This window comes from Ammospiza nelsoni, chromosome 11 (assembly GCF_027579445.1).
Source record: "Ammospiza nelsoni isolate bAmmNel1 chromosome 11, bAmmNel1.pri, whole genome shotgun sequence".
Taxonomy (NCBI): Eukaryota; Metazoa; Chordata; class Aves; order Passeriformes; family Passerellidae; genus Ammospiza; species Ammospiza nelsoni.
Genome location: NC_080643.1, coordinates 19777830 through 19799585, shown reverse-complemented (window position 1 = coordinate 19799585; position 21756 = coordinate 19777830). Strand labels below are relative to the sequence as shown.

Genomic DNA, 21756 nt, shown 5'->3' with positions numbered 1-21756 from the left:
TCCAGTTATAATTTATTTACAAATGTATTCCTCAGGAATGTCATTCAAAAGCCATGTGCAATGAGACAAGGCAGATTTTTATTTTTCACCCAGTCAGGCTAAGCTGTAGAAAGTGGATCATACAGGACACATGGCTGGCCTCTTTCTTTGGTTTTTTCCTTCTCTGCTGAAATAAACTCATAGATGTGTGGAGGTAAATCCTAACTGAGAGTGCTCATACCTGTGTGGGGGTAAACCCTCACTGAGAGTTCTCATACCTGTGTGGGGGTAAATCCTGACTGAGAGTGCTCATCCCTGTGTGGGGGTAAATCCTCACTCAGAGTGCTCATACCTGTGTGGAGGTAAATCCTGACTGAGAGTGCTCATACCTGTGTGGGGGTACATGCTCAGGGTGCTCATACCTGTGTGAGGGTAAATGCTCCCTCAGATGCTCATACCTGTGTGAGGGTAAATGCTCACTCAGAGTGCTCATACCTGTGTGAGGGTAAATGCTCACTCAGAGTGCTCATACCTGTGTGAGGGTAAATGCTCCCTCAGATGCTCATACCTGTGTGAGGGTAAATGCTCACTCAGATGCTCATACCTGTGTGAGGGTAAATGCTCACTCAGATGCTCATACCTGTGAGCTGGAGCTGGCTGAGCCAGGGCTCAGGGAGGTGGGAATGCTGATGGACTCTGCTAAATCAGGCAAACAATGCACACAGTCTGCACCCCTCCTGCTCAGCTGGGATGGCTGAGAGGCTCCAGCGTGGAGGGGCTGACCTGCTGGAGGAGCAGTGTGGGCTGCTGGGGGGCCTGCAGTGTCCCCGGGCCTGGCAGGGGCTGGGCTCTGCCCTGGGACCAGCACTGGGAGCCATTCCAGGCTGGAGGGCCATCCCAGGCCCCGGGTGTGTCCAGCCACGCGGCTCCAGGGAATTTTGGCACTGCTGTGCAGAGCCGTGGCTGCAGCCTCCCCTCCCTGTGGCCTGGCACCAGTCAGGCTTTTGGCACGAGGCTTTTGACACGAGGGCTGGCAGCAGGAGCGACGTGGAGCAGAACTCCAACGGGACCTTTGGCCTGGCTGGCTGCAGGAGCAGGGCCCTCCCTGCTGCTGCCACAGCCCAGGGCACATCGGCCCTGCCACACTTCTGTCTTTTGCCATCATCCCTGCACCCTGCATGCCTCAAATCCTGCCAGCTACAGAGAGAAAATTAATGTGGATTTTGGGGTAGTGGCTGGACTTGATGATCTTGAAGGTCTCCTCCAACCAAAATGATTCTGTGATTCTGTAAAACATGAAAAATCACCTTTTTCATAGATGGGGGAAGAAGGTTTGGAAGGGAGAATTTGTATTGTACCAGCTCTGGTAAGTGAAGATTACCACTATTAAGAGATAAAACAGTTAAAAACATATCAAAAATGCATGTTGGCTTGGGTCCTGCTTTAAAAAAGGAAAAAAAGTGTTCTGTGATGTGTGATGGACCCATTTGTTTATCTGAGGTGAAAAAGGAAGGAAAAAGTCATCTGAGATCTGTCTGATGTGAAGATGACCTGAGCTGTGCTGTACATATCTTTAGAGATGGGAATATCTTTAGAGATACCTCTTGCTAGCAGCCACGACATTTCTTAACGCATTGAGGAGATTTTCAAGATGTGCATAGAGAGAGATTATTGTGAGTTAGACTGCTGGGAATTAAATTATGGCCATGTTGAAGGGAAAGCATCCTCAGCTTGAAGCCATTTTAATTGATGTCAGGTCACTCTGTCCTCAGAATTTAAAGTCATAAAATTGTTGCTAGAAAAGTGGACGCATTGCAGTGTGGAGGAATCAGGACAGGCTGGGCATTTGTGGAGGTGTGGCTGGAGTTGTACCTGCGATCAGCAATTAAAATAATTATCAGTGATTATAGCTCAGTAGAATGTCAGATCCCTTGCATTCCTCCAGCAGGGCTGGTGCTGGATGGTGTTGGGTACACAGTTCCTAAATTCAGTTTGTAACTTGTTTCTGTGCACCAGACTGGATTGGGAAAATGCTACATCAAGACTTTGAAAGGTTGAGTCTTTCCTTTTAGCAAACATCACTGGATGTCAGGCGAACATATCAAATTTAATTGACTTGTTAAACACATCAAGTGTTTTGGAGCTATTCTGTGGAAATAGCATTTGGAAAGTTTTACCTATCCATGGTGTTTCAGTTGGATCTGCATGGTGCTGGCAGAGAACAGGACAGTTTGGGCTTTTGGGGTGATTTTGTTTGAAGGCAGTTGCTGATTCTTGGGAACTGATGTAACCTTCTGTGTTAAAATGCCAGTGTGTTTTCCTCATTTGCAGTTGGTTTTTATGTACCAAGTCTACTGTACAGAGGTTTGCAAAAAAAACAAAACCCTTTTTATGACTAATTCTCGGTGACAGTTGATGTCATTGAGCCTGTTTGTGTCATTGTAAATTGACATGAAGCCTTGGAAAGCTTGAAGTGGCTAAGCAGTTTTTCCACTCACAGGTAATTAGGGAACTATAACATGGGAACTGTGGTAGAGATAAAAGGATGTGGAAAGCAGAACTGTATTTAGGAGGCTTCTTTTCACTCTGTTCAGTATTGAACATTACTTCCTAAAAATTAACTTTCCTCCATGAATCAAGTCCATAGAGTTGTGCTGGTCATAACTTTAACAGATGCTGGTGAGGAAAAGTGATTAGCCTTCAGTCAGAAATGGTTACACTGTGTGAGGCAGCGGTGCTTTACACTGCGTGCACTGTAAATGTAAGTCATTTTAACATTGCTGGGAATTCATGAAGCTCTGAACTCAGATTTCCATGTTCTCTCAGGTTCCTGAAATGTTAACTCTTGGGTTGTGGTGCCAGTCAGTTCCTGTGCTGACAGTGGGAATTAGGAATCACTGAGAAGTCACTGAGCCTCTGCACAGGAATGACATCTGCTCCAATTGCATGGATTCAGTGCAAGTGTCACATTACCCTGATTCCATCCCTGGCTCCAGGGACTGCACACAGCAATGGTGCAGTGAGGTGCTGCAGCACAGACACAGCACAGGCAGGTGCTGCCAGCAGGACAGGGATCTGCTCTGACACAGGACAGGGATCTGCTCTGAAACAGGATAAGGGATCTGCTCTGAGACAGGACAAGGGATCTGCTCTGAGACAGGACAGGGATCTGCTCTGAGACAGGACAGGGATCTGCACTGAGACAGGACAGGGATCTGCTCTGAGACAGGACGGGGATCTGCTCTGAAACAGGATAAGGGATCTGCTCTCCAACAGCATAGGGATCTGCTCTGAAACAGGACAGGGATCTGCTCTGAGACAGGACAAGGGATCTGCTCTGAGACAGGACAGGGATCTGCTCTGAGACAGGACAAGGGATCTGCTCTGAGACAGGACAGGGATCTGCTCTGAGACAGGACAAGGGATCTGCTCTGAGACAGGATAAGGGATCTGCTCTGACACAGGACAGGGATCTGCTCTGAGACAGGATAAGGGATCTGCTCTCCAACAGCATAGGGATCTGCTCTGAAACGAGACAGGGATCTGCTCTGACAGAGGACAGATATCTGCTCTGACAGAGGACAGGGATCTGCTCTGAAATGGGATAGGGATCTGCTCTCCAACAACATAGGGATCTGCTCTGAAACAGGATAATGGATCTGCTCTTCTCCAGTCCCTGTGGAACATGAGCTCAGGGTTAATGGCACCTGGAGAGCGCTCTGAGCTCTGGTCCTGACTGAAAGCAGAGCCTCTGCTGAGTCAGCAAGTGGATGTGCACAGAGGTTTAGGGCTGAAAAGGGCAGACTGGGTAAGAAACGTAGCATCAGTAGTGGTGGCCTTGCTGGACTGTTGTTTTGTGTCCTAACTTGGAGGGAAATGGATTTGTTTATTTTTTGGGTTTTTGGGGTTTTTCTTGTTGGAGATGTTCCGAAGAGATGTGGAAAAAGAGATAGGGTTTGAGGGGGAGATAAGGAAAAAGGGTCAAGAAAAATAGGGATGATGTGTGCAGGTAGGAAAGGGAGAAGACTAAGTGACTCTAGAGAGGAAAAGCAGTACTGAAACAGGAAAACCTTCAAGGGTGAGAGCTGCAGGACTCCAGCTGGACGCAGATGAGACTGCTAGTGCTGTAAGGCTGCTGTAGTTACTGCCGTCTGTCCCAGCAGCTGGGTCACTGCTGCTTCTGTCACTGTGAGGCCATCCCTGTGTGACAGCCCTGCCTCTGCCCCTGCAGTATGCCTCACACAGGAAGATTGAAGAGAGGGGTCCTAACCTGGAAGATGTGGATGGCACTTTTCTGTTATTGAAAACAGAATATTCATATTTTTTATGAGAGCTTTTGTAACAAATTGCCTAGAAGGCTTGTGATCCCAATGTGGTTTGTACTGGCTTTTGTCAGATAGCCAATCTTTCACTATAATGTGGTTACAGCACATTTTACTTGAGTTTATAAACAAACAACTCCTCCCTAAAAGCAGCCTTGCCAACACACTGTTGGTGGTCCTAACCCTTGCAGAAGGGAGTGCAGCTCCCAGCTCTTGTCCACAGCTCTGGAGCTGCCCCTGCCTGGCAACTTCAGCCTTTAACTGTGCTGCTGTTACAGGAAAACCTTCTCCCATGACCTTGTGCTGAGCATCAGAGCCACAGGGACAGCTAGACCTCAGAAAGCTTTATCTTATCTATGGAAAGAGTGGAAAATATCTTTCAAATCAAAATGTGTCTTAGATACCTGCAGCTTGTGCTGGTTGGGTCAGTGGCCTTCCAGAGTGTTGAAAATGTTGAGATTTTACTTCAAATTGTTATAAGGAGTCACCTGCAGGATGTGCTGCTGGCTTTGTCAGAGCCCCTTCTCAGGACAAGAGGACTTTTGGGGGGTTAATAGGAAGAAATTGCATCTGATGAGGAAAATGAGGGGATGCCACTGGCACTTTACTGAGATCTATGGGTTTGCTCGTCAGTGCTCCCTAGTGTTGTATCTTGCTTTTAAAGATCCATTTCACATCCATTTGTGGTTGCAGACACAGCAGAGAAAGGTGTAGCTACTGAACCCAAGCATAAACAAAATGGATCTCAGCAGCAAGAAGTCAAAATTGTAACAATGGCTGGAGAGAGCAAATAGTGTGCAGGGTCCTGCTTCTATGGAGTAGTTTATAACAGACTTGTTTCTATGGAGTAGTTTAGGAAATACCTATTTTGTGTTATTGAATTAAATTCTGAGAAAAATGTGAGGTATTCTGGCCTTCCTCAGTGTTGTGCTTGTGTGTGTGTGGGTGTGCAAAATTTGGTGGTGCTCCAAGCCCTCTCAGGCACCCAGAGCCCAGTGTTCCAATCACTTCTATCCCTCCTCCTGGCTGATGAATCAGCAAGTTATTGTCTTTTTCCACAATGTCCAGACTTGTCTGCCTTTAAGTGTCCAGACACTTTGTTCCTTTCTTGTTGCTGCGTCACCACAAAGGGCCTCATATGGATCTTATTTTCAACAGCCCCTGGGCAGCACCAAGGCTTTGCTCTCATCACGAGCTGTTTCTAACCTGGGTAAAAACCTTCAAAATTCAACCATCCTGGTATTTTGATCATTCACTTATAATTTGCACAAGTGCTGTGTGGGAATGGACGTTCCCGGCGTGTGGTTAAATATTGAAAAAGAGAGAAACTGAGAAGTGCACTCTACTTATTTACACACAAGTAATAAAGACTGGGGTTTTTTGAAAAAGCATTGATGAAGTGGTATGTGAAGTTCTGTCTCTTTTAATATTTTCCTTTACTCTGTTTTAGGTGTCTCTTGCAGAAAGTAACAGTAATGAGTTTTGTGGGAGAGATGAAGACTCCTCCACCCTTCATTAGAATTTGCTGCCTTATCCCAAATGCTCCAAAACACATTTAAATCACATAGTTGGAGCTTTTCACAAGTCAGTGCCTTTTCTCTCTCTTCATCTCTGATTCCAAACTGGAATGTGATTGGGAATGTAAATTCCTTTACAAGTGGCTGCAGCCTGTGTTGTCCAAGTAGGAAATGTGAGCCAGAGTGCGCTGCAGGAGATGGAGCTGCAGCTGGGGTTTAGCTTGTGCCTCTTTAGGCTGTGCATGTGGGGTGTGGAGCCTGCCCCAGAGCAGATTTGTCTGTCTCTGGCTGCTCAGGGGCAGCAGGAGGAGTGTGAGCAGAGCCTGATGCCAGCCTGATGGCTGCAGTGGTGGGTACATGGGGAGGGAGAGGGACTGGGGCTGTCCCTGCAGCTGGAACAGCTTCTGTAGAGACAGATACAGGCTGAAATACTGATCCAGAACAGGCTGATCTGCCCACAGCATCCTGCTGATTGTTTCATGCTTTGCACATGCAGCTGTTGCCTGTTGGCTGCTCCCTGCAGGAATCGCTGTCCCGCCCGTTCTTGCTGTGCCTCGGCAGGACTGGGGTCAGCAGTGGCCATCAGCAGCTCCAGCAGTGCTGCTGCACTAAGGACTGGCCAAAATGTTAATATATTTATATTTACTCCATGTATAAACAACCCCAGGCTGAACTGGAGCTGCTCAGCCTGGAGAAAAGGAGGCTCAGGAAGAACCTTCTGTTTCTCCACAATTCCATGGCAGGAGGGCTCGGGCTTTGCTCCCAAGGAACAAGGGGAAATGGCCTCAAGCTGTGCCAGGGAGGTTTGGATTGGATATTAGGGAAAAATTTCTTGGTGGAGAGGGTTGTCAGGCATTGGAAAAGGTTGCCCAGGGCAGTGGTGGAGTCCCTGTCCATGGAAGTGCTCCAAAACAGGTGTGGGTGCAGCACGTGGGACATGGTTTAGTGGTGGTGGTGCTGGCCTGATGGCTGGACTTGATCTCAGGTCTTTTCCACAGAAACCTTAAGGAATCTGTGATTCTGCATTCAAGGACTTTGTGCTTGAATTTGGTAAAGGAGCAGGCAGTGCCTGTAGGATTCCATGGGCATGGGGTCAAACCCCAACTTTAGATGGAAACAGCCACTTCTGCCATAGTTTACAATTATTTTCAAGTGTTACCTTGTTTGAAAGTGACTTCAGTAGCAGTGCTGGCAGGTATTCCAGGAGTGTCATTTATCCTGATGAGCACATATGTGAGGGACTCACTACTTTTAATTAGGAAGATAGAATTGAAACAAAAGTAGGAATTTTGTGTGTGATCTGAGTGGTGTAGGTTTTTCACCGGGAGAGAGGACTTTGGGAATTGAGCAGTTCATGTGAATGTGTTTCTCTTGGTGTGCTGTGGGGTTACACTGAGCTGGAGGCAAAGTCTGAAGTGGGAATGAGCAAAATGGTTCACCCAATCCCTGCTGTGTGAAACCACAGTAACGGCATCAAACAAGGTGCTTCACTTAGAAGTTAAAAACTCCATTTGCCCAATTCGTACCCCAAACCATTACTTTCTTAGGGAACTAAACCCCCTTCTTTCCAGACATCTGTGGTTGAGGCCATGCTGTGTGGCAAAGGAGAGATTTCCTGCTGTGCTTCCTGCTAGGGCTGCTAAATTCCCCTGGAACAATCTAAACATCATTATCAGCCCATTCAAATTAGTATTTCCTCCTACTTCTGTAAGGGATAAAAGGAGGTTTGTTTCCCTGCTGTTGATTTAAGTGTCCCACTGAAATTCCTTCACAATAACTGCTCTGGCACTGGGTGCATCCTTGAGAGTTCAAACCTCCTTGGGGTTAGTGGATCAAGGCAGAACTGGGAGCCATCAGCTCTTTCAGCCTGTCATTAATCCAGGAAATGCCCTGGGCCACAGTCAATACTGATGGAATTCTTGCCCAAACCCTGATTACAAAACTTCATAAAGGAGAGCCTGAGGAAATGAGAGATCTCTTCAGAACATCATCGTAAAATAAGGAACAATGTAATTTATGATTATAAACCTGACAAGGACCAGCAAGGAATCCTGGAGGGTTCCCAAATAAGGAGATGGAGCTCTACAACAGCTCTTCTGTTCAGTTTAAGCATCCCTGCTCACTAATTAGAAGCTCAGTGAAACTCAGAGGTTTCCTTCCTCTGCTATTCAGAATCCTTTTGTCAACAGCCCTCAGCCCAACAGAGCTGGAGGGCACATACTTGGTCAGGAGCACTCCTGGGGCTGTTCAGGTCACTGGCTGCTGCTGCCATGTCCTCTCCTCTCTGTGCTTGCCTTCTCCAGGTGTGCAGGCTGGTGTTGCAGTGAAAGCTGTGCTGAGCAATGTGGCAGAGCAAACAAGCTGGCAGCAGCAGCTGAGCTGAGCCGGGGTGAATCTGCCCCGTTTTCAGTGATGCTCTGAACAGAGATGAATGCTCAGTTCACTCTGGTGAATTTTACACTTTTTCTACTTTGGGTGAATTGGTCATGAGGAAAATAAAAATCTTGGCTTCCCCCTCCCCAGTGGATTTGAGACTTTGTGAACAATTTCTGAGTGGGTTCTCCTGGGGGACAATGAGGCTGTGTATTTTTTAGCCTGTTCTGTGTGTGCTGAACTGGTGGAAGCAGACTGAGCACTGGGCAGGTGCTAGGGATTTTCTTTTCAGTTGCCAGAGTTACAAAACTCAGAACCCTAAAGGCTCACAACAGCAGCCTTTAGGATGTTTGACCTTTGGGGTTGGCTTCATGGAGCATCCGTGAGCAGTTCCCCATCCCCTGTTAGCCCTGCTAGGGGGTGCACAGTGCAGTCTGTGCCACAGCAAGTCAGATATAAATGTACAATCCTCCTTCAGGCTTCCAACAAAAATACAATTTCCATGTGCTTGGTGTGAGAATGAATAATGTATTTATATGGATTGCATGATTAAAGTATGTGTAGTGGTTTTAGGCAATTGGGCTTTAAAATATCGCAGTAACTTGGCTTGTCCTTGATCAACACTCCCAGTCCAGAACAAAGACCTTTTTCACTGCTAAACTTTTAAAATTTAAAGCAGAAACGTGTCTTAATGGATGGCTGTCCCTACCACTGCAGTGTGGGGGTGGGAATGGGTAATGGTGAAATGAATGCATTTTTTTCTGTAGATAAGCACTCAGACATAAGGGGAACATATATTCTGAATGAAGGCCTTACACACACATCTACTTGCTGCTTTATGTTTGTTTTTTTCTGTAGATAAGCACTCAGACATAAGGGGAACATATATTCTGAATGAAGGCCTTACACACACATCTATTTGCTGCTTTATGTTTGTTTGCCATTATATTTTTTTAAGACAAAGGAATATTGTTTTTTGTAATTTACTTACCATTACAACCTCAGCTGAGTTTGTAATTGGTTAAGAACATCCTGGAAATGCTTGGCTTACTCAGTGTTGGAGTTGCAGCAGATTTAGTGATCCTGCCTAATTTTCCCAAGTGCTTTGACAGGCAATCCCTGACTACATTCCCTGATAACCACTACTCCTCAGAATTTTAACTTTAAAATTAAACAGGGCTGGTGGAAGTGCTTTGGAGAAAGGAGCCTACCTAACCACAAAACAGATCATGCAAGGAGCTTGCTCTCCCCAGGATAAAATTCTTCAGACAGGAATTACAGGAATAATCGGAACCAGGCTTTCCAAAGCCTCAGCTCTTTTGAAAGTTAATAGCCAGCATAAATATGCTCTGTGCAATATCTGGGGAAGGAGGGTTGAGGGGGGAAATACAGCCAAGACTGAAGGGCTGAAGGGCAAGAAACATTCTGCCTACTCTGAGTTATCATTGAACTGATGGAAGGATGATTGTGCATGAACTGTTCTGCCTCAAACTCCAGGGCAGAAGGATACAGCAAAATGAGACACATTCTGCAAGGCAGGCAGAGCAATTGCTTGGGTTTGTAGCTGGTGAAAAGGGTTAAAGAATTTATTTAGTTGCCTCCCCTCTCCTTCTGTCAACCTGGATCCAATAAAGGATGCTGTCATGGAAACCTTAAAGACCAAACATTGTCTAAATTATCTGGCCTCTGCCACAGGTAATACAAGTTTTGACTTACAGGGATTATCCAGAACTAAAGCCTGAGGGAGTATTAGGTTGCTATTCATTGACACTTTGAACAAAATCTGCCAAACAAGCCTGGCTGAGGCTATGTTGATGTATGTCTCCACTGTATGGTGCACAGCAAAATGAATGTTCAGCTTGGGTTATCCAGTTTTCATTGTGCCTTGGGGCAGACACAGCTCTCTATGTTTTGCCAAGCAAGCCAGCATAAGGAATTTATGAAAAAAAAGAGTAATATAGGAAACAGAATGTTTTCATGTCGAAATGGAAAGCAGATGCTTCCCAAAGAGTGAAGGCAATATAACAGGAACTTGTCCTGGATGAGTGGTGGGATGGATTCCCAAAGAGACATGGGTACCTTCAGAGGATGGAGGAGAGCACAGAAAAACACTTTGCAGCAAGAGGTTTGAAATGAAGGCAGGTTGCTCCGAGTGTGATGGACCTCCCCTGCCCTGCTGTGGTGATGGCATGGCAGGCAGGAGTGGAAGAGTGTGGTGGAAAAGGATCAGGCACTGAACTGAATCCAAGGGGTGTGTGCTGAGTGCTCGGCTCAGCCTGTGTTTCTCCTGCAATTTGCTCTTCCATTATATCCAGGGAGAGAAGCCTCAAAGGCTGAGGAGAGCACGTGGGTTAATGCCCCATCCTGAGCAGTGAGCTGACTGTGGTTTGGCCATGGAAACGCTCCAGCACTGCCCTCATTTCAGGGAGATTTAGAGTCAGACGCGTCCTGAGCACTGGGGCACTTGGAGGAGCCTGCAGGAACCTGCACAGAGCAAAACCCTCTGCTCATTTATCTGGGAACAGCTCCTGGGAGAGCTTAACCAGCCCCAGTGACGTAAGTGATAGCTCAGTTTGGAGTGAAAGCAGCTGGCTTTGGGGCTCTGCTGTCATTCTCCCCTGCCCTGCCTTTGCCAAGATAAATGTTCCTCTCCTCTTTACCTTACTCATTAAAACGTCTTCCCAGCCATCCCAGAAAAACCAAGTTGAGAACATGTTACAGTGCACACCTAGATTGTGAAATTCAAGGAGGGAGTTTAATAAAGCCTCTCAGGCTGTTGATAAGATAGGAAATGACAACCTGTTAAGGGGTAAAGCTACAGTACTTTATTATTTATTTATTAGAGCTTTAAATGGTGAAGAGATTGGAGCAGAAAAAAAGACTCACTGGAAACAGTTATTTTTCAGTATTTTAAGAACTCCCCCAAGTTGTCCTGCGAGGTTTTTGTCATTATTTTTATAAGGTATTGCTTTATGTTTTCAGGCAGTTATTTGATAAGGAAGTACAACTTATTTTTCTCGAGTTCTTGTTCAGTGTATGTGCTGGGTGCAAGTGTAAATGCTATAGGTTTGGGGAAGATAAACTACTTTCTTCAGGTGTAGGAATGGAATAGGAAGTTCCATCATAACAGCAAGAGCTCAGCTCAGTTTGGTAGTGTTCCCTTTGCCTCTCTCCCATGTGAGTGCTGATCCAGCAATTAACAGCTGGAATTAAAGCCAGCAGGGAGGAGATGTGGGTGCCTGGGGCCGGCAGTGCCCTGCCCAACACCCTGATCCTCCTGGTGGCTCTTGCAGTGCTCTGCCTTTCCCTGGCTTATAGATAGTTGGTGTTGGTGTTGGTGTTAATACCAGTTTTCAGCTTCACCTCTGCCTGAAGTCAAGGGATTCTGTCCAGGCCCCTGCACTGTGTCTGCCTCACTTGGGTCTCTCTGTAGTTGAAGTTGCTGTCTGAGACTCCTCAATGTCACAGCTCCTGGAGTAATTTTACTGGAAAGGGAATTAATTGTCCACTCGTGCGTGGGAGGCCTGGGTGGGTTGGTTGGTGTGGTGGGTCAGTCCTTGCTGCTCCCATCGTGTGAGGAGTCGCAGACTCACAGAACACTTTGTGTGCAAAGGGATTTAAAGCCCCTCCAGTGCCACCCCTGCCATGGCAGGGACACCTCCCACTGTCCCAGGTGCTCCCAGCCCTGTCCAGCCTGGCCTTGGGCACCGCCAGGGATGCAGGGGCAGCCACAGCTACTCTGGGCACCCTGTGCCAGTGCTTTATCAGGCTCAGTGAGGAAGTGCTGATGTCTTAAGGTTTGTCTGTGTTTGTACTGAGACAAAAGAACCCTTAGAAGGGAATGATGGATAAAGCTGCTGACAGCTCAGTCAGGAGTGCTGCCTCCGAGAATGGGCATTTGCATAACAGGAGTTATTCAATCGATGCAAATGCTCTGCGGAGCTGCAGACCCGAAGTGAGAATGGGAGGAAGCAAATTGGAGGTGTTAAAGGTGTGAAATGGTCTGAGTGGAAATTCAGGTGAAGCTGAAATCAGGAAAACTTCAGCATCAAGAAAGCTCTGGCAAGAAACTGAGATATTCCATCCCTTCTTGACCTTCTAGAGCTGGCTGATGATTTATCGCTCTGGAAAGATAATTCGTGAACACTGGGAAGGAAAAAGGGGAGGAAAGTTTATGAAAATCCACTTTGTCTCCTTTGCTGCTTTAACGAACTTATGGTTCACTGTGACAGTGTCAGGAAATAATTTAGTAGCCTTTAACTGTGTGTTTTTCTCAGTTTGAACTTCAACGAAACTTCTTAAAATACACCCACCCACGGCAGATTTTTGTAGCTGAAATTCTTAACCTGTAAAAGCTGTGTGGATTTTGTGTGACCATGGAAATCCTGGATGTGTCCCTGGGTCAGCCTGAGGCCATCCGGCTGCTGCTCAGGGCTGGATCGGGCACTGAGACAACCTTAAAGCACAGGCAGGGAAGGGTTAAAAAGGAAAAGTGTTATTTAAAATACTTGAATTAACTTCTAAGTGTCTTTAAAAGACAATACACCAGTTTTTGAGATTAGGCCAAAATGTTCTGTAGTTCACCTCTTTAGGCTGATGCAGAGTGATAATTGCAGGAGGTGAGTGTCTGAATTGCAAACAAGTGAGGAAACTGCTGCTATTTTCTAGTGCAGCCTTCATTTTTTTCCTTAGTGAAGACATCTATAAATAGCAAATTATCTATTAGCAGGTGGGTTGTGAAGTGACTTTATCTTTAAACATTCACACAGTATATATAGAAAAACAAACCGGGATCACAGAGTTCTCAAACAAAATTACTTTGTTTTCCATAAGCAGATGCAAATCTGCTTCTAAATCGGCTAATATCATGGAAGCCCCAAATAAACAAAGCTCTGTTTGAATGTTTTTGTATTTCAAAGTCTGTTACACACAGAGCTGAAAAATCTCTATCCAGCATAGAAGCTCTGTGATCCCCAGTCCTGTGCATATATTTAGTTGTATATATTTGTTCTCCCTAATGGAGAATTAAAATATCATAAATCTATGCTAATGTCTGTGAGTCCTATTATGAGTTATTCCAGGTTCTTTTAAATTTCTGATGAAGATAAAAAGCAGTAGTTTGTTTATTTGATGATAACTTCATTCTGGGTTTAATTATTCATAAGATCACAGCAAAGGTAATCTATTTTGCAAATATGACTGTTTAATAGTATGGCACTTCAGTAGAGCAAGCTGATATTGAATCCTCAGTGAGGAATGAGTAACTCGCTTTTAGTTGAATTATAAATCATGTAGATTACTGCAATGTAGATAGTTAAATTCTGCTCTATTCCCATGTTCCAGCAAGAGCAACAAATGTATTTCAGCACTTGGTAAAATGAATGGAGTTTCCACCGAGGGAGTGAATTAGAACTATGTTAAAATTTCACTGTTTTATAGCAATGTGTTGTAATTATCTGGTACTGGATATATTTCCTGCCAGTTTAACTGCATAGATCAGCCCTCCAATGTCACAGAGCAGCTCTTACACTAATAGAGCTCTCAGGACTCAAGTGTATTTTAAGGCTGTTAATGTGTTGTGTAAAATGAGAGCATTGCATAGCCTGGGGGCCATGTGCAGATTGTTGTGGTGCCACTGCCCCGTGTGTGAGCAGGAGCTGGGCAGGGTGGGGGGACACAAATGGCTTTGGTCATTAACCCCTGCACCTGCAGGGCTGGTTTGAGCTGTTCCTGCCCCAAGGCTTGAAGAGAACAAAGTGCCCCAAGTCTGTGCAGTAGGTGCAGAGGATCCAGCAAATCCCATTTCACTGCAACTGCACATTTACATCTTGGGTGCAAACCCACAGAATCAAACGTGGGAGCCAGAGCAGCATTCTCCATGTCCATCTCTCTTACTGCATCTTAGTGCCAGTGTAACAGTCAGAGTTATGGCTCCCAGACTCTTTTCACAGTATTTTTAAGCCAGCTGAACCATGCAAGGCTGGGGCACTCTGTGCTAACCCAGCCTGTGTAGTGAGAGCACTGTTACAGCAGCATGATGACTAAATCAACTTGCCAAGTGGCCAAGCATGATTTTTCAAGGATTTTGCTCACAGTTGTCAAATATAGAATGTCCTTCAAACCATTTATGTAATTTATAACATTTAAAAGGCTTAATTTCCTTCTGCCGTTCCCCCCTGAAGGACGTCACCAGGTGATCAGATGTTTTAGGTATCAGTTGTCTCTTTATTTTTTTTTTCCTTAACCAAACAAAATGTGGAAATAAAGGGAAAAACCTCACCCTGAACAATCGTTATTTTTAAGATTTTCTCAATTAAGAAGCAGAGTTAAACCAAATCCATTCCATACAAAATAATCTTAAAAAATCTGTGTGTATGCTTCGTACAGGTTCCACAAAGGAGTTGATTGAGAGCTGCTGTGGAGCTGGCCAGCAGTGGGCAATAGACAACGGGGAATGCACAGAAATCCCTGTAAGTGGCATGGATGGTGATATTTGCAGGTACGTAAGGTAAAACTGAACATTTTGGTAAGCATAAAGAGTAACCCTTGAAAAGAAATAAAGTGTTCTTCATGGGATGTCCAGGAAACTGGAAACTGTGTCATTCATTGTCTGAATTATTTGTGGGCTGGCAATATTCATGGCTACTTAGAAGCCAGGATTTCCCCCTCCATTTGCCCAAAATGTAATCTGGACAAAAGCTTTTCAAGGTTTCTTTTTGTTGTCTGTCGCATGAGCAGAGCACAGGTTTTTATTTCCCATTTTCCGCCTGGGACCGTGTTCACAGGGGCTCTTGGATGAAGGAAGACATGAGGATCTGACTCCATGTTTCAGAAGGCGTGATTTATTATTTTATGGTATATATTGCATTAAAACTATACTAAAAGAATAGAAGAAAAGGTTTCATCAGAAGGCTAGCTAAGCTAAGAATAGAATCAGAAAGAATGATAACAAAGGCTTCTGACAGAGAGTCCGAGCCAGCTGGCTGTGATTGGCCATTAATTACAAACAAATTAACATGGCCAATCACAGATGCACCTGTTGCATTCCACAGCGGCAGATAACCATTGTTTACATTTTGTTCCTGAGGCCTCTCAGCTTCTCAGGAGGAAAAATACTAAGAGGAAAGGATTTTTCATGAAAAGATGTCTGCGACATTCCGCCCATCTGTGGAGTTGCAGTTCAGTGGGAGGGCAGAGCTGGCAAGTGCTGAGTGCAGTGATTATCCATCCGTGTGTTAAGGGGTGTGTTGATTGCTCTGTGAGTGGCCCTGGTTCTGCTGGAGTGGGACCATACCCTGATCCTGCTGCCCTGAGAGGGAACTCTGCACGGCAGGAGGACAGGGATGGGTGCACGGTAACCCGGACCAGCTGCAGTTCATCCCTTTCCCTGTCCACGAGCCTGGAGCAGCCCTTGGGGAGGATGGAGACAAACCCACTCCAGACTCACATTTTCACTGACTGATCCCGTCATTTAGAGCATTGAAAAGCTTTGGCATGATCCCTTTTATCAAATTCAGTATCACTGCACCTTTCTGAAGTTACTGGGAGACTGAAATCCTTTCTGCTGGGATCTGGCTGACATAACTGACACATACCAACTGTCTGTGAAGTGAAGGCAGATTAAAAATCCCAGCCTCGGCCTAAGTAGGTGCAAATCCAGTACATGAATGAGTTGCACCTGCACATCTGAGGCTGGTTGTAGATGAAAAAGCCACATCCTAAATGTTTCAGTCCCTGTGAACCTACTGAGATTAAAAGGAATAAGAGATCAGGGGTTCAGTTGTCTTAGTTGTAAAATTTCAGTTGTGTCCCTGTTTTAAAGATTTAAGCCTGCCCCTAAATATTAGGTCTAAACAAAATGTTTTATGTAAAAAAGCATTCAAGTATGTGGCCTCAGAGCCTGGAAAGTGAGGACAAAACCTTGCTGCTGCCACGGGGAGCTGTGCCAGTGAGCAGGGCCGGTGACCCTGCCCCTCTCCAGCCCCAGGGCACTCCCTGTGCTGGAACCCTGCAATTCCTGCAGCTCCCAGGAGTCTGCTCCAGCTCAACTCACTGCCCAAAGATTGTAAAATCCCGGTCTGCTTTGGGTTGGAAGGACTGGAAGCCCATCCCGTTCCACCCTCTGCCATGGGCAAGGGCACCTTCCACTATTCCAGGCTGCCCTGTCCAGCCTGGCCTTGGGCACTGCCAGGGATCCGGGGGATAGGTACAAAGGAGATACTCATTAAAGAAATGAGTATTCCTGTTCTGCCAGCATAGTTCTCTGCACGTGTTCAGGTGTTCCGAGTGGGGTACTTGAGGTGGCACTGGGACATTTGCAGGGGTGTCAGAGAGCCCTGTCCCTGGGCTGTGTGACAGTGCCCTGGGCTGTGTGTGTGTGACAGTGCCCTGGACTCTGTGACAGTGCCCTGTCCCTTGCAGGATTGCCCAGAAGCAGTGCTGCGTGTCCACGGTGAGGGAGAACAGCTGCCTGGCCGGGATGGTGGCTGCCAAGGAGGGGGACACGTGTGGCCCCGAGGACAGCGACCCCTGCGCGGGCTCCTCCTACAAGGTGAGCTCCCCTGTGGGTGTGCAGGGTGTCCTCCTGCCTCAGCAGGCATCTGCTTCTGCATTCCTGTGGGGCACAGAAATTATGAACTTGCAGGAATGTGGCACTGAAATGGTGCTGTTTGCATTTCAGTGTGCAGCCCCTTTTAAAACTTTGCTGTAATGTTGGTTTGAATTAATTTCCATCTCCGTTTTGGAGACCTAACTGGCTCTAATGCTTTTGCTTCCTCGCTTTGGAAGTAGCTGAAAAGTCCATTTTAGTTTTTATATCTATAGTGTAGAAGAATTTAAAAAATGATGGGGCAAAACTTAATTGAAGATATAATGTGAAAGCCATTACTGGGCACTTTGCTTGGCTCCAGTGTTGAATTGTAGCCCCCTTTCCCAGTTCTGCACAATGCTGGACTAGATGAACAAGCATTTAGATGATGATGGAAGCTTTTGTTCATAAATAAAGGCAAACCCTTAATGGACAGCACAAATCACAAATCCTGAGCAACAGCCTCTGCTTAGATAAATGAGATTTGCTTTATGAGAACCAGTGGAGCCAAACCAATTTAAACCAGTTTGAAGATTCAGCAGCTCGCTTGTCCTGTTTTCACCAGAACAGTGCCTTTCAGAAGTCATTTCCCTCTGATCATCATTTACATAGCTATAGCTCAGCTTAAGTACAGCTTCCCGGGCTCAGCAGGAACCCGATTAGTTCTATCTGTTCTTTTACATCGCAGATTCTCCCAGATAATTGTTCATTGGAAAAGCAGGGAATGTGGACATCCACTGCAGGCTTTAAGGGTTAATTAGCTGTGCTGATTTGTCATCCTCAGAACCATTGCTAATTTCGGTCTGAAGTCTGTCATTAGAGTAAAAGGAGAATTTGTGCATTCAGGAGAAGACATTAATATGTCTGAAATGTGACAGTATTGTTATTCTTAGGTTTTCACCAGGGGTTGTTTGCATGCCCAGCAGAGCCAGGCTGTGGAGTCAACCTGATTACACATGCCATTCCTCAGGCAGGGCTGGGGAGGGAGAGCTCCATCATTCCTGGCTGAGCTGAAACCAGTGACTAAATACTCCCGTGGAATGGTTCCTCATGCCAGTTCCAGTGGGATTTTTCCTTTAAGATAAACCGTCTGAGACAGTAAAATTACTGAGCAGCTTTGCTCACCTATTTAGCTCGTTTAGCTCTTGAGTCATTGCAGCCACTGCTTGAAAAAAAATCAATAAATATTGAGACTGTTGAGACTTCGTATTACTTTAACATTACAGTATGTGCTGCTGTAATACAAAATAATCCAACTTTCTACTGCTTTTTAATGCTTTGTATTACAAGAAAGGTTTTCTAATTTTATTGTGGTTAAACATTGTTTCAGAGGGGATCTGGGAGAGGATGCTGACAGTCCATAGTGGTGTTTCCCCTGATCTGTCTGCTCTTAGTAAATCCTGTGGCATAAATCAAAAAAATTTGTCTGGAATGTGGAAAGGTTCATTAATTGCCTCAAAACCCAGCAAGATATTTACACTGTCTTGCCAAAAGCCAGGGTTTTATCTCCAGGTTACAAACATTCGTGGGTCTTCAGGCATTTAAGATGTTTTCACCTTTTGCTTCAAGGTGAGTGTGGCAGTGCTGGTTTTTCAGATCCAGGATTTCAGCCTGTGCTAAATCAACCCAATCTTGGGGTGCTTTAATTGTTATTTACTCTTAACACCAAAAGCTCAGGCTTAGGATTTTCCCTAGTGCATGCAGACTCCACCATGGTAAATCCAATTATGCAGAATTCCAGCTAAGATAGTTTTGAGGGGAATGCAGAAAGCTGTGAACCAATGAGTGGTTCTCAAGGTGGGTTTCTCAATTGCAAGGTAAAAATAGTCATATTTGCTATTAAATCAATTGGAGAATTCCTGGGAAGTTCAAAAAGCAGCTAACAGAAAGTCAAGACATTCAAATTCTTTCATTTTAGAAGGAACTTTTCAGAGAACAAGTTTTTCCACTGGAAAATGAGACAGTTTTGTTCACCTGGAAAATATGTGTGCCCAAAGATGTATGACTGATTTAATACTCTCTGTCATGCCTGCACATGGGATAAATTGTTAATCAAATTATGACTGAAAGAAGCTGGGTTCTTCAAGGCAAATATTGCACATTTTACTTCAGTAAAAACATGTATTATCTTGAACTTCTATTTTGCATATTGAAGGTGACAAAACTGAGTTAAAACAAAAGACAAAAAAAGAGAATTTGTTTTCATAAAATTCGAATTTGAGGGTTCTGGATTTGGGGAGGATGGCAAGAGGAATTTTCCCTTTCCTAGCATGACCACAATTCATTATTGCTAGGGTTTTTTTTTTTAAATATTCATTTGAAAACATAATTTAAGCTTATTTAGTGTACAAAATAATTCATCCTCTTCAAGGCCCATAGTGTAAATAATTTTTCACAAATGTATTTGGGCACGTGAAGGGAGCTCCTTATGGCTGTGCATATTTGCAGATGTGAGTAATGTCTGCTGTTTATGGTGTTTGGGGATTTCTCAGATTAGGAAGCAGGGCCATAAAATGAGAGCTGCAGCCCTCAGTGCTGGCTGCACATGCCAGGCTGTGCTGTGAGTGTGAAGTGCTCACAGAACCCCAGTGCTGCCCTGAAAAAAGGGGCTCAGCACAAGAGTTCCTGAGCATTGAGCTGGCAGTGGGTGCATCTCCCTGCAGGAGATAGGCTCTGGATTAATGGGAATGCCCACCTAGGATTTCTAATGATGGGAAGTGATCCCTCCTCATTCCCATGCTCCTCAGAACGCTGCTTCTCTTAGTGCCTTCCCAGCTCAGGGATCTCCCTCCTGGCCACTGCTCTGTCCCTGGAGCTCCTGCTGCCAGCTCAAATCCTGTGTCTGACCCTTTCCACAGGGTACCCGAATGTTTGAGCAGGCTGAGTCTCCTCTTGGGCTCAGGGAGGCTCCTCCAGTGTGGCTGCAAGCTCTGAGTTAGTGGGTGATGTCAAAGGAGCTGCAGAGGGAAGGAGACTCTGCTTTTCTGGCAGTGAAACATGGTATTTTAGCTAAAATACATGAACAAACAAATAAATAAATTAGGGGTGAGAGGACACTTAAATCCCCAAAGGCATCTCCAGCTCAGGTGTGACCCCTGTTGTCTCTGCAGCAGACTCAGCTCCTCAGCTTGGTTAGGTATCCACTGTGCAGCCACAGTGTGGACTTCTTGAGTTTGGTATCATTTATGTGATGCCCTTTTGTGGCCTGACTGTGCAGGAGATTTGTCTGGGACTGAGTAAAGCAGCACACAGTTTTTGCCTGCCACCTGCAGCAGAGCAAACTGCAAGAGGTGGGAGATGAGCATGTCAGTGAAGCTGCTGTTCAGGTACTCTGAGGAAGGAAAGAAGAGGCACAGAGCTCATCAAAGACACCCTGGGGTCCCTCCTGGCAGTCCCAGCAGGATGCTGTGCAGCACAACCAGGTAAATAAAGGTCAGAGCAGGGCTGGAGTGCAGAGAGGAGAGTCTGTGCTGGCACTGACAGGCTGGGATGCTTCTGGCCCTCACATCTGTGCACGTTGTTTCCACTTCACACAGCTCCAAACTGACCATGCTTTGAGCTCTAATGCAAAGAGCTGCAGATTTCTATTATTTTGTTTATAATTTCTGTTCATACTACACACAGGCAAGGCCTGGAGGGAGCAAGATGTGCAGCACCATGCCTTCCTGGCATGTGGAGCTGCTGAAATCACTGGCACAGCCAGACTTTGTGTTTGTTGTGGCTGCAGTTGACCCGTTGGTGCAGAATGGCAAAAACAAGCACAAGTAAAACTTTGATATTTACAACTGTCCACGCTCCAAATGTTTTTCCAGATGCTCCACTGCTTAGGAAACTGCAAATCAGTTCCAGGTGTGTGTGGGCTCATCCCTGAAACTGTGTTAAATTACAGAATAGAATTGTTAAGGTGGAAAAAGACCCCTAAGACCATCAAGTGCAACTGTAAATCCAGCACCACTGCCCTGTGCAGCACTTAACCATGTCCTCAGGGGTCACATCCACACACTTTTTTGAACCAGGTGTGGAGACTCCACCACTGCCCTGGCAGTTTGCTCAGGGCTTCTAAATGCTGGTGGCTGACAGACATTCCCAATGCTGTTGGCTGACATTCCCAGTGCTGGTGGCTGATGTTCCCAGTGCTGGTGGCTGACAGACATTCCCAGTGCTGGTGGCTGACAGACATTCCCAGTGCTGGTGGCTGACAGACATTCCCAATGCTGGTGGCTGACAGACATTCCCAGTGCTGGTGGCTGACAGACATTCCCAGTGCTGGTGGCTGACAGACATTCCCAGTGCTGGTGGCCAATGTTCCCAGAGCTGGTGGCTGATGTTGCCCTGTCTTGCAGCAATGCTGTGACTGCTGCAGCCTGGGCCTACGCCTGAGGAGTGAGGGGAAGAGCTGCGAGTCCAACATCAACCTGGGCTACCCCTGCAGCCACGTGATGCTGTCCTGCTGTGAAGGGGGGGATCACTTCGTGCACCCCGAGATCAGACGGCACCCGGAGCCCGTGCCCACGGTGACCCCCGAGAAGGGTGAGTGTCCTTCTGTCACTGAGGGCTCTGCCTCACCCTGAGGGCCTTCAGCCAGCTGCTGGAGGCAGCAGGGCATCAGGGGCACAGCTGCTTTCCTCTCAGATCTAGCACAGATTGCCTTCTTCCTAAGGCAGGTTGGAGAAAGCAAAGAATCTCATCCCTAAATATACCTGAGACCTCACTGAGAGAGGAGCTTTGGTGTTGTGTGTTCAGGAAAAGCTGACTGAGAAACTCACTTAAGGATTTAATTTTAATGTCACAGAAAGCCTTGGTCAGGAGTGGAAGCAGGTGGTGCTCCAGCTCTGGCTGGTGTTTAAAGGCAGTAGGAGGGACAGCCCTGTCACTGCTCAGTGGCTCCCAGGCTGCTGCTGATGCTGATATAGGAGAAGCCGACAAATTGTGATGTTGGAAACCAAACCAATTGGATAACTTCTCCTGAAATTTGGAA

The 21756-nt window shown here is 46.0% G+C and overlaps 1 protein-coding gene across 5 annotated transcripts in view; it reads left to right on the top strand.

Annotated features, from left to right (window-relative positions):
* Positions 1-21756, top strand: part of FBLN2 (fibulin 2) — a 99892-nt gene that overhangs the window by 52758 nt on the left and 25378 nt on the right. For all 5 annotated transcript variants that reach the window (XM_059480305.1, XM_059480304.1, XM_059480306.1 and 2 more), the window contains exons 3-5: positions 14579-14690; positions 16613-16742; positions 21122-21308. In XM_059480305.1, the coding sequence (XP_059336288.1) occupies positions 14579-14690; positions 16613-16742; positions 21122-21308 (429 nt within the window). The remainder of the gene's footprint in view (positions 1-14578; positions 14691-16612; positions 16743-21121; positions 21309-21756) is intronic.